The following is a 14602-nucleotide window of genomic DNA, read 5'->3' on the forward strand; positions in this document are numbered from 1 at the left end:
AGAAAGGAAAATATTTAAGGATAATGTAATAGCTGGGTTCAAGGCTCTATCTAGCACTATAAATGTTTCATGTGCCTGTTCCAAATTTTATTATGCCTTTTTCTTTGAACATCTCCCGAGTAACTCCAAAGATTCCTGCTCCATTTTAAAATCTGAACCAACTGGCAATATTGACATTATACCATTTAACCTCTAAAGTACTTCCTATACTTTTACCTGGATCCAAAATGCTGTTATCCTGGATCAGCAGTGGCAAGTCTATGACATTCATGCCACATTGGGCTATTTGTATGATTGAAAGCTCTAAAATGTTCATCACTGCTATATTGAAAACCTCCTCAATTATACCATGACTGTCATCAGACCTCTTTAGTGAATTGTATCAAAAAGATTATACTCCTATTTTAAGAAACTGGTCTGCTTTGTTGGATCTTGGCATGTATAAGTAAGGGATATTCAATACTATTTTCATAAGTGGTCTGTGGATTCAGAGAAAATTTACAAAGGCTGCCTCTTAACATAAAGGATTTCAGAAACACACCTCAGTGACAAAAGTATTATTTTAGCATGGTACAATGAGAATATAAATTTCAAGACCATGGGCTTACCATCTCATTGTCTACAAGAGATGAATCCAAGATTACCCAAACTGTCATAAATTGATATTGGTTATCATGTAACTATAGTAGGTAACAATTCCACTATGCCTTTGCAGACTAAACAGACAGTATATCTTGTTCTGGAATAAATATTTTATTTAAAAAGATGTGTTCATTATGTTCCGTATTTATTTTCTATTTACTATTTATCCTAGCATGGATATGAAATAATTTGTATTTTTAATTACACAAAAAGTACTATAGAAAAAGAGTAAGCTTAATAATTTTCTGTGATAGGGAATATATACCATCTGAGGAAATATTTTCATATTTACTTTCAAAAGAAACATCTTTGTAGCTTGCAAAGTGGGAGAGATATGATGATGAGTTTTTGTTAAAGTGATCTAAATTGGACATAGAGTTACAATTTTTAAAGATTTATTTTTTTCTTTTTGTACTGCCTATGTTAAGAAAAAGTAACAGGGGCTAGGGATTCAGCTTGGCATAAGCGCCTGCCTGGCAAGCTCTAGGTGATGAGTTTGATCCCCAGTACCAAAAAAAGAAAAAGTAACAGATAAAACATCAATACAGAGATGGGAAGAATGAATTGTGGGAAATTATGCCTGAAATAAGTGAGTTACAGAACATAGAAAACTAGATTTTTAACCAAAGAAAATCTAATTGAAAGCAGAGGGCTGAGTCAACTGGAGGTTAAACTATGTTAAATGACATTTGTAGTGTTTTACATCAGGAAGTCCTTATGCTGTTTGTTTTAAATGTTTTATTACAGTGGTGCTTGTTACAAAATAAATACTCACATGATAGTAACTTAGGAAAATAGAAAGCAAAATTCAAAATTCATCTGTATACTTGCTGCCTCAGCTTCTACAAAAACCATGCAGATATTTAATGTATTTAGACACATAAACAAATTATTTTGCATATCATTATTGTCTCCATTTTATTTGACAAGTTTGAAGTGAAAACACCAAGATAGAAGTTAGGTAAACAAGCTTTCCTCATTTGATATCTTTGCAGTTTTCATACATAAGCTGCCTTAAACTGGTAAGAGGAAAAGACAGCATTACTTTTCTATTGATCTCAATCACAAATTGGAAACAAACATGTATTTTTAAAATATGGTACTCTGGGGGCTGGAGATTTAGCTCAGTGGCATAAGTGCCTGCTTTACAAGCAGGCAGTCGTGAGTTCGATCCCTGGTACCGATAAAAAACAAAAAGACAAAAAAAATATAGTACTCTGGACTACTAAATTTTGTATGCATTTTTAAAAAAGGTTAGGTAGGCTAGGGACTTTTCCATAAGCATCTATTCCTATCCATAGCTCAAATGATTCAGCAATGTGCTGACTTCTCAATTGCCACAGGAAGAAATTTTTAAAAGTTTCATCCTTGTAATATATTTAAGAAATATTTCTATTTACTCCATACAGTAATACAGCCCATTTGGTAAAATTCTGAGTACATTAAATATTATAAAATATTTCTTTCAAATTTGATACAGCTATCAAATATGTGTTGTTGCTGTATTTATTCAGTAAGCCTTTATATTTATACAGTATTTCAGTGTTATATTTGTATAACACTATGAAAAAGTCTACCTTATTTCTGTCCAATACTACAATATAATGTTACGTGCTTTTAAGGATGTGAGTGGACTAATTTGGGAGCAAGTGTGCTATGAAATGACAGATTTGCCAAGGGGCTGATATGTACTTAGAACCAGGTAGCATAATGTACAATTTAGTGGATTTAGTTATTTAAAAAGATATCCCACTTCCCTGCTAAGTGAAATTAACTATCACCTTTGATACAGTTACATTTTCAAGAGCTGTAAACCACATGCAACAAAATATCTTCTTTTAGTCATAGGCTTAATATGAGAAAAACAAATTTAGACTATATATGTAGTGCACTGAACTACTTTTTCAATTGCTTTTTACCTTTTTGTTAAAACTATTAAATTCTGCAGCAGAATTGCACATCTCACATCAAAGAAAATCTCCCAACTGAATAACATATAGTCTCTATCTTCTATAACTTAGTTCAATACCTAGAAAGCAACCTATGTGAAAAATTGTGGGTTATATTCTACAGTGTCTCCAATCAAAGTTTAAGCAAGCAGGTTACTCTTTTGGTTTGTATGTATACTAAATACATAAGTGTTGCAGAAAAGATTCAGTTCTCATAAACTGGAACAACTCATCTGCCGAATTTAGTCATTCCATTTGATTCATTGAGTACTGGTATGGTTAAAAAATCTGATTAGCCTTTATCAACAGAAAAATTAATAATTAAAATACAAAATGTAGACAGAGAAAGCCACCTCTGAGTTGTGAAAGTTTAAAGTGGTTCCATTCATGGCTAGAAAAGAAAAAAAAGTTTATGTTACAATTAGTTCATAAAGATATTGTTAATGTGTGTACACAGTTACAGAAAATTATTTGGATTGACACATATAAAAACAAAGGGAACATGCTTTTGTGGTACTTTGATATGATATTGAAACAATGATTTCTCTGACTTTAGTCGAGCTATATACTTTACACTTAAATGACAAGGAGGGAAGAGTGAATACATTTCATCCTTTATGTCATATTTAGAAATTAAATACATGGCCTAAGGTCTTTAATAATAAATATGGCTCTATAATTTGTGAATTTAAATATATTTTGAACTTTCTATATCTCCTCTCAAGCTTATCAATTTTAATGTTTATTTCTATAGGTTTTAGTGGATAGAGAAGAAATTGCTACTCACTATTTGGGAGTCTCTAACATTGCTGTCACTTCTAGGACACATATGGTTAAGAGACAGTAATTGTTTTTAAGTCTTGAATTTCAGCATGAAATCATTCCTGAGTGACAAATTTTAAATTTTGCCACTAATGTCATTCTTGGCTCTACAGATACCCCTTAGCAGTTGATAATTAGTACCAAGTATCACTCAACTAATTGATGACCTAAGAAAAACAGCGTTGTAAATATCAAATTACATAAATGTTCTTGTTTTAGGGTTATTACTAATTGCTTGCTTCTACTAATGATGGACAAATATATTGTACAAATTGATATCTTTATTATAGTTATGGAAGGGCTTCAAAGATAAAATATTTCTCATAGAGAGTTTAATCAAAAGATATTTTAAAGTGAGCTATTTTACAAATGCTTAATTTTATTAATAGACATTAACAATGCAATTTTAATATTTCTTCAAAAGGTTCTACAGAATTTTGATCACCATCTGCATATTTATCAGTTACATATTGTGACAGTATATATCTTGAAGTAGAATAAAGATGTAGTAAAAGTACCTATGATAAGCACCTAACTAATCAAATTTTAAAAATTCAACAATGCATTTGCATCCATCACCAAGCTCAGAAAACAGTATCATTAGTAACCAAAATGCCCTTATACTTCCTTTGCAATCTGTGCTCACTTTCTAACAATAACCATTTATTTACTGTAATGATCATAGGTTGATTTTTGCCTGCTTTTAGTACCTAAGTAGTTTGATAGGTAGGAATTTTAACAAAATACGTATTACTTTCACAATGTTTTAAATTAGATTGTGTATTGTTTGAGAGCTGGAATTCCCAACCTTTGTTCATCCATTGCACCAGAGAGATATTGTACATTCCTATGATCTCACTGGATTACTATTAGAATCTCCAAGACACATATAGGGATATATAATTAGGAAAAACTAAATTTTTTGTTGTATTCAAAAGATTTTTCAGCCTCAGCACTATTAACATCTTGAGCAGGATGATTCTTAATCAGGAATTATCCTCCACATTGTAGAATGATTAGCAGCAGTCTTGGCCTATATCCCCTTAAATGCCTATATACCTACCTCTTATTTATAAGTACCAAAATTTTCTTCAAACATTTGGAATTGTGTACCAGGGACAAAATTACCCCTGGAGAGAACTACTTTGCTAAGGAATACACATTTACTCTTTGATGATCACTACCTTAGTAAATTAATCCATAAGAGCTTTAGGAAAATATCTGTCAATCCTTTATAAGAAGGGTTTAATAACCAGTTCCTTAATAATGGGTTAAAATACTTAGAAAACAGATGTTGAAATCTATATTGTCTGTTCATCTTCAAGGATGTTTTGAGTACATGACATTGAAATACCTGTTCAGTAGCCTGACTACAAATTAAGATTTAAAGGTGGAGGATCTTACAAACTAGTTAAAAAATAAACACATATCTTTTCTTCTTTCAAGAGTCTAAAATAATTATAAATACTGAAATAGTGGAGACTGCAAGACAAATTCTATTAAAATATCTCTATCCCGTCTTCGTAACTGCCTATGACATTTGATATTTTACCTCAATATTTAAAGGAGAAAATGTAGTCAAAATAAGACTAAACATCACATAAACTTACACAAGTCCATTTGTCTTCTGTTTTCTCAATCACAATTGTCTGTGTGTCATTGCCTGGTGGTATATATTCATAGTCATCATACAGGAGGCCTAGGATTGGATACTGTGTCCTGTACCTGTATATAAGAAAGTGTTTACAGGTGGCATCAGAGTCCTGTTATTAAATCAATTTGCTTCTGAATGATTTTAAACTCGAAAAAATATCCTCGCATAATAGACAGTGATTTACTACCATTATTTTTAAAGAGCAGTAATAAGAGGAGGACATTCTGCTTCTGGCCATTGTGGTTCACTGGAAGCACAGGATAGGGATACCAGAGATGGGAAAGTAAATGACATGAAGCCTACAAGTTCCTAGCTCTCTGCTTGGAGATTTTTTTGATTACAGGATAGAAAAAGGAAAATCACACAATTTGGAACTCTCAGAAATTAAGCAGACAGTTTATAGCAAAGATACCCAAAACAATCAGAATTTGCTGGGCCTAATAAGGAGAAAACCACAAGTTGAAGAGTGCCTATGCAGGCTTTCGTATAGCTGATCAACATATGTATGTGAAGAAGCTATCGAAGCTTAAACAGAGATTAGAAAGGAGCAGACTGACAATATATTGAGTTCACCTAGGAATGGTAAAGTTTTGCATTCCACTAACCAAAGTGAAAAAACCTAATGTAGAGGGCATCCCATAGACAACACATAATTACTGCTTTTGTAGTAGGATGAAATTAGCATCAGACTGCGTGGTTATTACAGTTTATGAAATCAGACTTTGTTAAATTATTTGAAAGTTACTATTAATACATATTTTTATTTAGTGTGTTTGTATTACAGAAGACAAACACAAATGCTTCACTTTATCCTAAAATCTTCAAGTGTTTTAAATAATATCAAAAATGTCCAGCATGTAATATAAAATCTTAATATGTGGAATTTCATTAAATGTTAGTGATCATACAATGAAACAAGAAGACATGACGAATAATTAAGAGAAAATAAGTAGAAACAGACCAAAAACTAACACTGATAAAAAGTGCGACTGTAGAGATGTATGAATATAAAATGTATATTTAAGAAGCAAGAGAAAAGTATTAGCACAATGAGAAAAGGAATGGAGAACATAAAAAGCAATGTATTGGAGTTCTAAAGAAAACTATGGAATGGGGTTAACAGACTAGGTATTACAGAAAAAATATGTAAATTTGAAGATATCACGAGATATTATCTAAAAACGAAAAAAGACTGAAAAATAGTACTTAGCCTGAGTTATCTATGGAGAATTATTACATACATTATATGTACACGTCCTCTATGTATACGTATGTGTGTGTATCATAGAGTGGCAGGAAACAAAGTACACGGAGAAATAACTGAATTATTTTCCAATTTGATTAATAACTGGAGCACACCGATCCAATAAGTTAATTGAACCTCATGAAAAATAAATATGAAGAATACCATGGCAGGATATATCATTTTCAAATTGCTAAAAGGCAGTGGTAGAGAATCCTACAAAGAGCCACAGAAAAGAAGAGTACTCAAGGAGGGAAAAATTCATAGGATAACAGGATAGTTCTCATCAGATGTAGTGAAAATCAGACAGTAAAATAGACAAAGTAGTAAATGGAAAATTCCAGGAATATACAATTCTAAAGTTTTAAATTTTGCACTGCACTGAGTAAGATAATGAAATCTTCTGCTGTCCTGCTCCTCTTTGGGATGTGAATCAGCCTTCGTATTCTTGTCATATCTGTATGTTACTTACCTGTTAGTAACTTAGTGGGTTCTCAGTTGTGTCAATTGTCATGGTACCACTATTCATAATGGGCCCAAGCTATAAAAGTAGCAATTTGGCAATTGAGATATTCAAAAAAGAAAGATAAGTTTTGTTTAAGAGAAAAGATTAAACTCTGAACTTAATAAGGGGAAAAGCCAAAATAATATGCTGATGTTAAGGTCTAGGGAAAGAATGAGCAGGAAAAACCTAGTAAATATAGTTTTGATACTATCTGAAGCTTCAGGCATCTACCTGGTACATATCCACTATATACATGTGTAATAAGTAATATTATTAAATTTACCAATTTTAAAAAATTCTATAAAGTCTGGGCTCAAATAACTCCATCTAGTATACTATCAGACACTTAAAGAATAGTTGATACCAATTCTTCCGAATAGAAGTATTTTTCATTGCACAAAACTAGTTTTACCCTGAAACCAAATCAGAAAAAAATAAGAGACATGATCAAAACATATGGTTAATGTTTCAGTTAAAAATTTATTACGGTAAAAGACACAGAGCCATTAAACAGATTTTGAAAATACTTATTCTATCATTCTCACTTTCTTAGACAGTTCTGGAAGTCATTTTCTTTAGTGTCTTTTGTTACCCACTCTAGGCTGCCTCAATGTCCTGATTCCATTCACAATGCTTAACTTCATAGTCATTTTCACTTCAGGTAAGGTCCTAAATTCATAACAACAGATCCATAATATAAAGTTGATTAGGACATACTGTACTGGTTTTAGAAGCCTGCTTTCAGTTGGATGTCACTAAGCAGCAGTACTCACTGTATTTTTTTTCTCATAACTTGTAAAGACCTCTAAGAAAGAGTAGTTCTAAAACTGCTTCAAAAGTGGCAAGAATGATGGGATAAGTGTGTTCAAAGTGTGGAAAAGTACTTTTGGGGTCAATGGCTATGTGTCTTTTACTGTAATTTTTTACTTAAACATTTGTTGTATATTTTGATCACACATGTCACAAGAAAACTTTATATGGGTCATTTATGAATATGGAAAGAAAATTCTCAACAGAATTCTTCAAATGCAGTATCATAACGATAATTATACATTATGAACAAATGGATATTATTTCAAAGAATGCAAGATTGCCATACATCATGTTAATAAAAAACAAAAATCTTGATAATTTAAATAGGTATATAAAAAGCATCAGAAAAATTTTGAAACAGTTTTGTGATTTAGAATAGTTCCATAATCTAAGATTAGAAAGGACCATCTTCAACTTGATAAAAGACCACAGGTAACATTATTTAATAGTTAAAGAGTGCATTTTTCCCCTAAGTCCAAGAAAAAAAGAAGTATTAACTTTGACCACTTCTATTTACCACTGAAGGTTCTAGGAAAATTAGGCAACAAAAATAAATAAAATTCTGGAATCCAGATAGAAAATGAAGTCAAACTGTCATTATTTGCAAATGATATAAAAATTTAAAGAAGTGTGATAAGAAACTATTATAAACAACAAATGACTTCAGCAAAATTGCTGAAAAAAGATGAACACAAAATATCAATTGCAGTCCTATAACTTGTAATTAACACTCTGAAAATAAATATAATAATTTTATTTACTAAGACATAAAAAAATGAAAAGCTTTCTCTTAGCAAAAATCAATAGCATGAAGAAACAATGTATAGAATAAAGAAGAAATTTGGCAGCTGCTCCTCAAACAGAGGAATAATATCTAGAATATATAAAGAACACAAAAATATTGGACCCCTCAAAATAAAAAGCCATCCAAAACTGGACAACTGGAAAGAACACATACTTCTCACAATGATACAAATGACAAATTAATACATGAAAAAAGTTCAACATTTGCAGCTACTAAAATGTGGATGAAAACAATATTGAGATTTCATCTTACTCCAGCAAGTATGGCTTTCATCGAGGAATTAAATTATAACAAATGCTGATAAAGCTGCAAAGTAAATGAAATCTTACATTTTTTGGCGGGAATGTAATTAGTACAACCGTTATGAAAATTAGGGTGGAGATTCCTCACAAAACTAAAAGGAGACATTCAACCCAACTGTTCTTCTTCTAGGTATCTTTCTGAAATAGTGAAAGGCATTGTACTAGTGATACATGCAGACAAACTCAAGTCACTTAGGAAAATGCATGTAACTTGGGACCATAATGTTAAGCAAAATAAATCACGCATGCGAGTTCAATGCTACATGGCTTCTGTTATATGAAAATCCTATAATTTAAAGGACAAAAATAAGACAGATAATAGGAAACAGGATACAGATCTTTTGCAAATGGAAAGGTTATCTAGCGATAGAAGGGAAAGGGACAAAGGAAAAGGAAAATAAAAATAATATATGTTAGGTATATACACCAATTCCCCAAATGAATGCAATCATTATGTACTAATAAAAGTTTAAAAACTAATAAGTACAATATTTAGGAATAATTTAGCATAAGGACTTTAAGATTTTTTAATGATTTATAGCTAAAATGTCTCTTAAAGCTTCATGTGCTCCTAAGTGAAGCTTTTGTGAGTACCTGAGTCATGGGTATGTGATACTGGATCCAGTACCTGGATCATGGGGGTATGATAAATAGATTAGGCCTCTACTTGGTTTAGTGCAGTTCTAGGTGTGGATAATAGGAAGGCCTAACCTGGGTGTGGGTGGCACTATCCAATTGTCTTATAGTTTGGATGAGATAAAGAAAGGAAAACTTGTTGCTGCTTGCTGCCTTCTCTGGCATGGACTGTCTCCTCTGCCACGCCACTCTGCCTTAGAGCCAGATTATGAACTGAAACCTCTACAAACTGTGAACTAAAATAAAACTTTCCTTCCTTAACTAGTGGGTGTCAGATATTTTGTCCTAGCAATGAGAAAATAACTAAGACACTTATGCGATGAAAACTAAATATAAAATGGCCTTGAGACAATAAAGTTGAGGGTGTCATACAGTGTTTACTTAGCATATGTAAAGTCCTGAGTTTGGTTCCTAGCACTATAAAAAAGAAAAAAGGAAAAACAAAATCAAAACATAAAACAACAAACAAAAAATTAAAGAGGCTTACGTGGAAAAGGGTCCCATGCTCTTTCATCAGAAGATTTAGTATTAAGATTATAATGTGACCTAAATTTTTGTGCATAGTCAATGAAATTCCTAAAAATCTGAGATGCACTTTTTATAGAAATTAACAAAATTATCCTAAGATTAATATGGAAAACCTAGGGACCAATAACAGACAAAACAATCTTGGAAAGAATGAAAGCATGAAGCCTCATACTTATAATTTCACAATGTATTACAAAGCTATGCTATTCAAAACATTGTAGAGATTACTATAAGACAAAATGAAAGAATAAAACTGAAGTCTGAAAATTTGTCCTTACATTTAAAGTGATTTAACTCTAGAGAAGTATACCAAATCAACATAGTAGAGAAATAAATAGCAAATTCCTCAATTTGTACTGGATATCCCAATACACAAGAATGAACTTCATATCACACAAAATACGTAACAGTGGAACATAGATCTAAATCTCATAAAATGATAATACTCTTAGACATAAACCTTGCTATGAAGTTTTATGGCCTGGCTTAGGCAGTTTTTTCTTTCATATGATATCAAAGTTTAAACCAAAAATAGATGAATTAGACTTACTTAAGTTTTATAAACTTGTGCTGCAAATGACTGTTACAACAGTTAACTACCCATAGAATGAAAAAAAACAAGATTTCAAATCATATCTCTGATAACAGACTTGTATTGAAGATGTAAGATTTATGAAAATTAACAAATGACAACCCAATTAAAGAAATTTTATAAACATTATTCAAAGATATAAATGGAAAAATGCATATGATGAAATACTAAAACTAATTGTGAGGGAGATAAATATCAAAACTATAATGGGATACTACTTCCCACCACTTAGGATGGTTAAATACAAAAGAGATAATAACAAATGTTAACCAGGCTGGGGAGAAATTAAAACTCTATTCACTGATAATGGTGATGTCCACTGGTGCAGCTATTTTTAAAAGCAATATGGCAGTTATTCAGAAAGTTAAATGTTGAGTTATCATGTTTCCTGCCAACAACAGGCAAAACAGATACCCAAATCCTAGGTATATACTCAAAAGAAATGAATATGAATGCATATCCTACATAAACTTGTAGAAATGTAATTAGAGTAGTATTACTCATAACAGCCAAAAATTAAAAACAATGCAAATTTTTATTACCTGATAAATAGATAAAATATTGTATATTTATAAAATGGGGTATTATTAGCAGTGAAAAGAGTGAAGTGCTGGCATATGCTAAAACACACACACATCTTGAAAATGCAAAATAAAGTTACAATTATTACATTTACATGAAATATGCAATGTAGACATTTGCTGAAACTCTTTAATTTTTTATTAGTACATGCCTGGAGTACATAATGATTACCTTCACTCTGGGGAGTTGGTACATATGCAAAACATAGTTTTTATTTGTTTTGTAAATTTGCTAGAATATAAGCTGCAGTTATGTCACTATTGGTGAGAGGCCACTGTCTGACAGTGATGTTTACCCAGCAAAGAGCAGTGCCAAGATATATAGAAAAAATTATGAGACCCATTTAGAGCACACACATCATCTGAACATTAAGCAACTACCACTAAGTAAATTTACTAATTTTTAGTTTAAATTGGGTGTCATCATGTGCAACTCAGCAAGTTCAACCTAATATGGTTGGATAAAGCATCAGTTACTTATTTTAACTTCTTTAGTATCTAATACAGTATAAGTATTGGAAAGGTAGTTACAGGGTTGTATTTAACATAATAGCAATGTACTATGAGTATTTATTCTTTAGTAGAATTACCAGCTAGTAGAAAATACCAAAGTCTGTGTAGTGGTATCTATATTTGTATCTACATCTATATATTTGTCAATTAAAAGTACAATGACTTAAATTATACAATAAAAATCATATTTAATTTTATTTAAAAAATACATTACTTTTTGGTGGTAATAGTAGTCCTTCCACCACTGGAGGTTTGGTTATGAGATGAGTATATTTCTTGTCTCAACTTTGAGAGTTCCTTATGAATAAAAGACAATAAAATCACTTGAAAAAATGTAGAAATGAGGGTAAGAAGTATATTTGATAACTTAACAAGGTTACTGATAATTGCTAATCCCTTCACTTTTAGCCTTGTGGTGAGTGTTTGAATACCAAATGTTAAATAGAATATAGTGATTCTCTACAGTACTCAGGAATTTATATGAGTTTAGGGGAAATCACTAACTAAAGTGAAAGCATTCAAGTAATAGTAATAACCAAAGTTATAGTTCCCAAAATAAAGGTGTGAAAGTTTTTGTTATAAAAAATATAAAAGTATCAAAACTTTAACATGGAAGCAGCTGTTGCTTCATAACAGAAGTTGATCGGTAAATATGAATTCTAAGCACCATTTATTCAATAATAGTAATATATTACCCATCACTTTTGGTAGTTCCTTCAGTACTTATCATATGCCAGATGCTAGGCTATATGCTGCAGACACAGGAAGAAATCTAATGCAGTTCTTTGGTGAAGCAGCTCATAATATATTAAGTGCTTCACAGGATTATGGGGAGTTTTACTAGTAATGAATAAGCGCAGTATAATAGCACTTAATTTTTGATTAAAGTTCATATTTCATTTGAATTATCTCTTCTGAAATATAAATCTCAGGACACTGTCATATAATAAAGTATGTATTGGAAATGTGTCTTTTTCTAGTCCAGAGGAAGTATTTTTCTTACAGTGCTGAGTTGCGTTAGTTTTCTTCTCCCTCTTTCTTTTCTTACCTCTGACTGACGCTTTATGAGAGAATCCTTCTCTTCCAGCAAGCTTGTCAGTTCATGAAGCTTGAACTGGAAGTCACTACAGCTTCCTTCTCTTCTTGAAACATCTTTTTGGTATTGGTTTAATTGGGACTAGGGATTTAGAAAGAAATAAGTACTATTATAATCCTTATTGACGAAAATGTAATTAAATTCCAGTGTGGCTTGGTTAACACAAAGTACAGCTAATGATGAAATGAAAAGCAAAGTACCACGAATTATAAACTTCTATACAATTTTATGAATTATAATATCAGTTAGGAAATTCTTATATTGAAAGGCACCCTTACTATTTGAAACTATTATCTAAGAAATAGTCTTGCAGTCCAATAATTAAAATAAAGCTAAGAAAACAGGAACTTCAGATTCCTTTGTATACTGACATTTTAATACTGGTATTTTCCTGTGGTTTTCAGTTCACAAATTATTCTTCCTGTCTGACTTGTCTCAGTACTCATAACATCCTTGTGAAATAAGCAATATTATAATCTTTGTTTATAAGAGGTAACTGAATTTCAGAGGTTAAAGAACACTGAATTACCTAATAACAAATCTGCAACTATAAGACAGGTGTTCTGACTACAAAGCTTCTCAACCTTTCTCTTCATCATGTATGTACACACAGATGGCAGTTAAATTAGAATGCTATTAATAAAGTTGTGATGAAGAGTAAACCAGTAGAAGAAATCTGGTTAAAAAATCAATATGCTTTTTAACAAATTATATTTTGTTTCATTTTTATTCATTGAAAAAGATTGTGAACTGATATTTGGAGAGAAAAATCTTTTATCATTGTCATCTGATATGTCAAATTTGTTAGATTAAGAAACACGTAGCAGATTAGTATAGAAAAGTCTTGGTTGTGGATCATGGAGGTATGGCCTTGAGTCATATAAATGGTCCTTCACCTGATTTTCTCTAGCATTGTTCCCCCGTTCTGTTCCTCAGCCCCTATGAACAAAGCAGTTTTGCTCTGCCATGCCCTTTTGGCATGATATTCCTCCTTGAAAGTCAGCTGACAATAGACTAATTTCTCCAAACTGCGTGCTAAGTTACACATTTTCTCTTTAAACTCTACGTGTTGGATATTGCATCCAGCAATGGGAACACTGACTAATACAATCATGTGGTCCACTAAAATAGTTAAGTGTATGTAAGTATATTTAGCGATCAATAAATTAAGGGTTATACTAAGTCGGCCCAACAAATGGTTACAAGGTAAAGTACTACATGCTTATCCTTTAAAATACTCTAATTTTGATACCAGTTACAAGTACATGAAATTTAACCCTATTGTTACCCTTGTGCTTGACAAAGCCCTTGAGATTTATCCTATCTCAAAGTTAAGTAAGGATTTTTATGAATTAAGTTATGGCTTTGCTGAATAATCTTTAATACTGTTCTTGTTCACATATGCATGGTTTAATCATGATCATAAAGGTTTCTCTATCTTCTCACAAAGTAAATTTATAAAAAACACAAAGCAATGAAAGTAATGTCTTAATTTCCTACCTGATAGATAAAGACAGCAGTAACATGTGTTTAAAACAAAGTGTTCTACAACATATTCCTAAAACTCCATTACTTTTCCTCATAGCTTTAAACTTATAACTATCAGGTCTTTGTTGAGCTATTATTTATACAATGTAGGATCAACATACCCTTAACTTGCAGATCTCTCTGTCTTTCTCTAGTCTCAAGTTTTTGACCATCTCCATGTAGTGTTTACCAATTTCATCCATTTTAGCTTGCAACATTGGGCCTGTGCAAGTCTCAGAAACCTATACAAGACAAAATATCTTTTTGTAATTGTATTGATATGAAGAAAATAAATACTATGTTACAAAGGTTAATTAATAACACAGAAACCACATGATTAAATGACATTAAAATAAGAGAAATTTTCAGAATCTGTTTACATATCATTCAAATA

The 14602-nt window shown here is 31.4% G+C and overlaps 1 protein-coding gene across 1 annotated transcript in view; it reads right to left on the bottom strand.

Moving 5' to 3' along the window:
• Positions 1-1365: 1365 nt before the first annotated feature.
• The window catches only part of Pof1b (POF1B actin binding protein), a 92150-nt gene continuing 78913 nt past the window's right edge, over positions 1366-14602 (bottom strand). The window contains exons 13-17 of the mRNA XM_063246158.1: positions 14331-14450; positions 12634-12762; positions 11800-11882; positions 5024-5138; positions 1366-2982 (exon numbers count right to left, since the gene is read on the bottom strand). Of these exons, the coding sequence (XP_063102228.1) occupies positions 2977-2982; positions 5024-5138; positions 11800-11882; positions 12634-12762; positions 14331-14450 (453 nt within the window). The 3' untranslated portion in view covers positions 1366-2976. The remainder of the gene's footprint in view (positions 2983-5023; positions 5139-11799; positions 11883-12633; positions 12763-14330; positions 14451-14602) is intronic.

This window comes from Cavia porcellus, unplaced genomic scaffold (assembly GCF_034190915.1).
Source record: "Cavia porcellus strain 051 isolate PalLab524CR breed Dunkin Hartley unplaced genomic scaffold, mCavPor4.1 scaffold_3, whole genome shotgun sequence".
Taxonomy (NCBI): domain Eukaryota; kingdom Metazoa; phylum Chordata; class Mammalia; order Rodentia; family Caviidae; genus Cavia; species Cavia porcellus.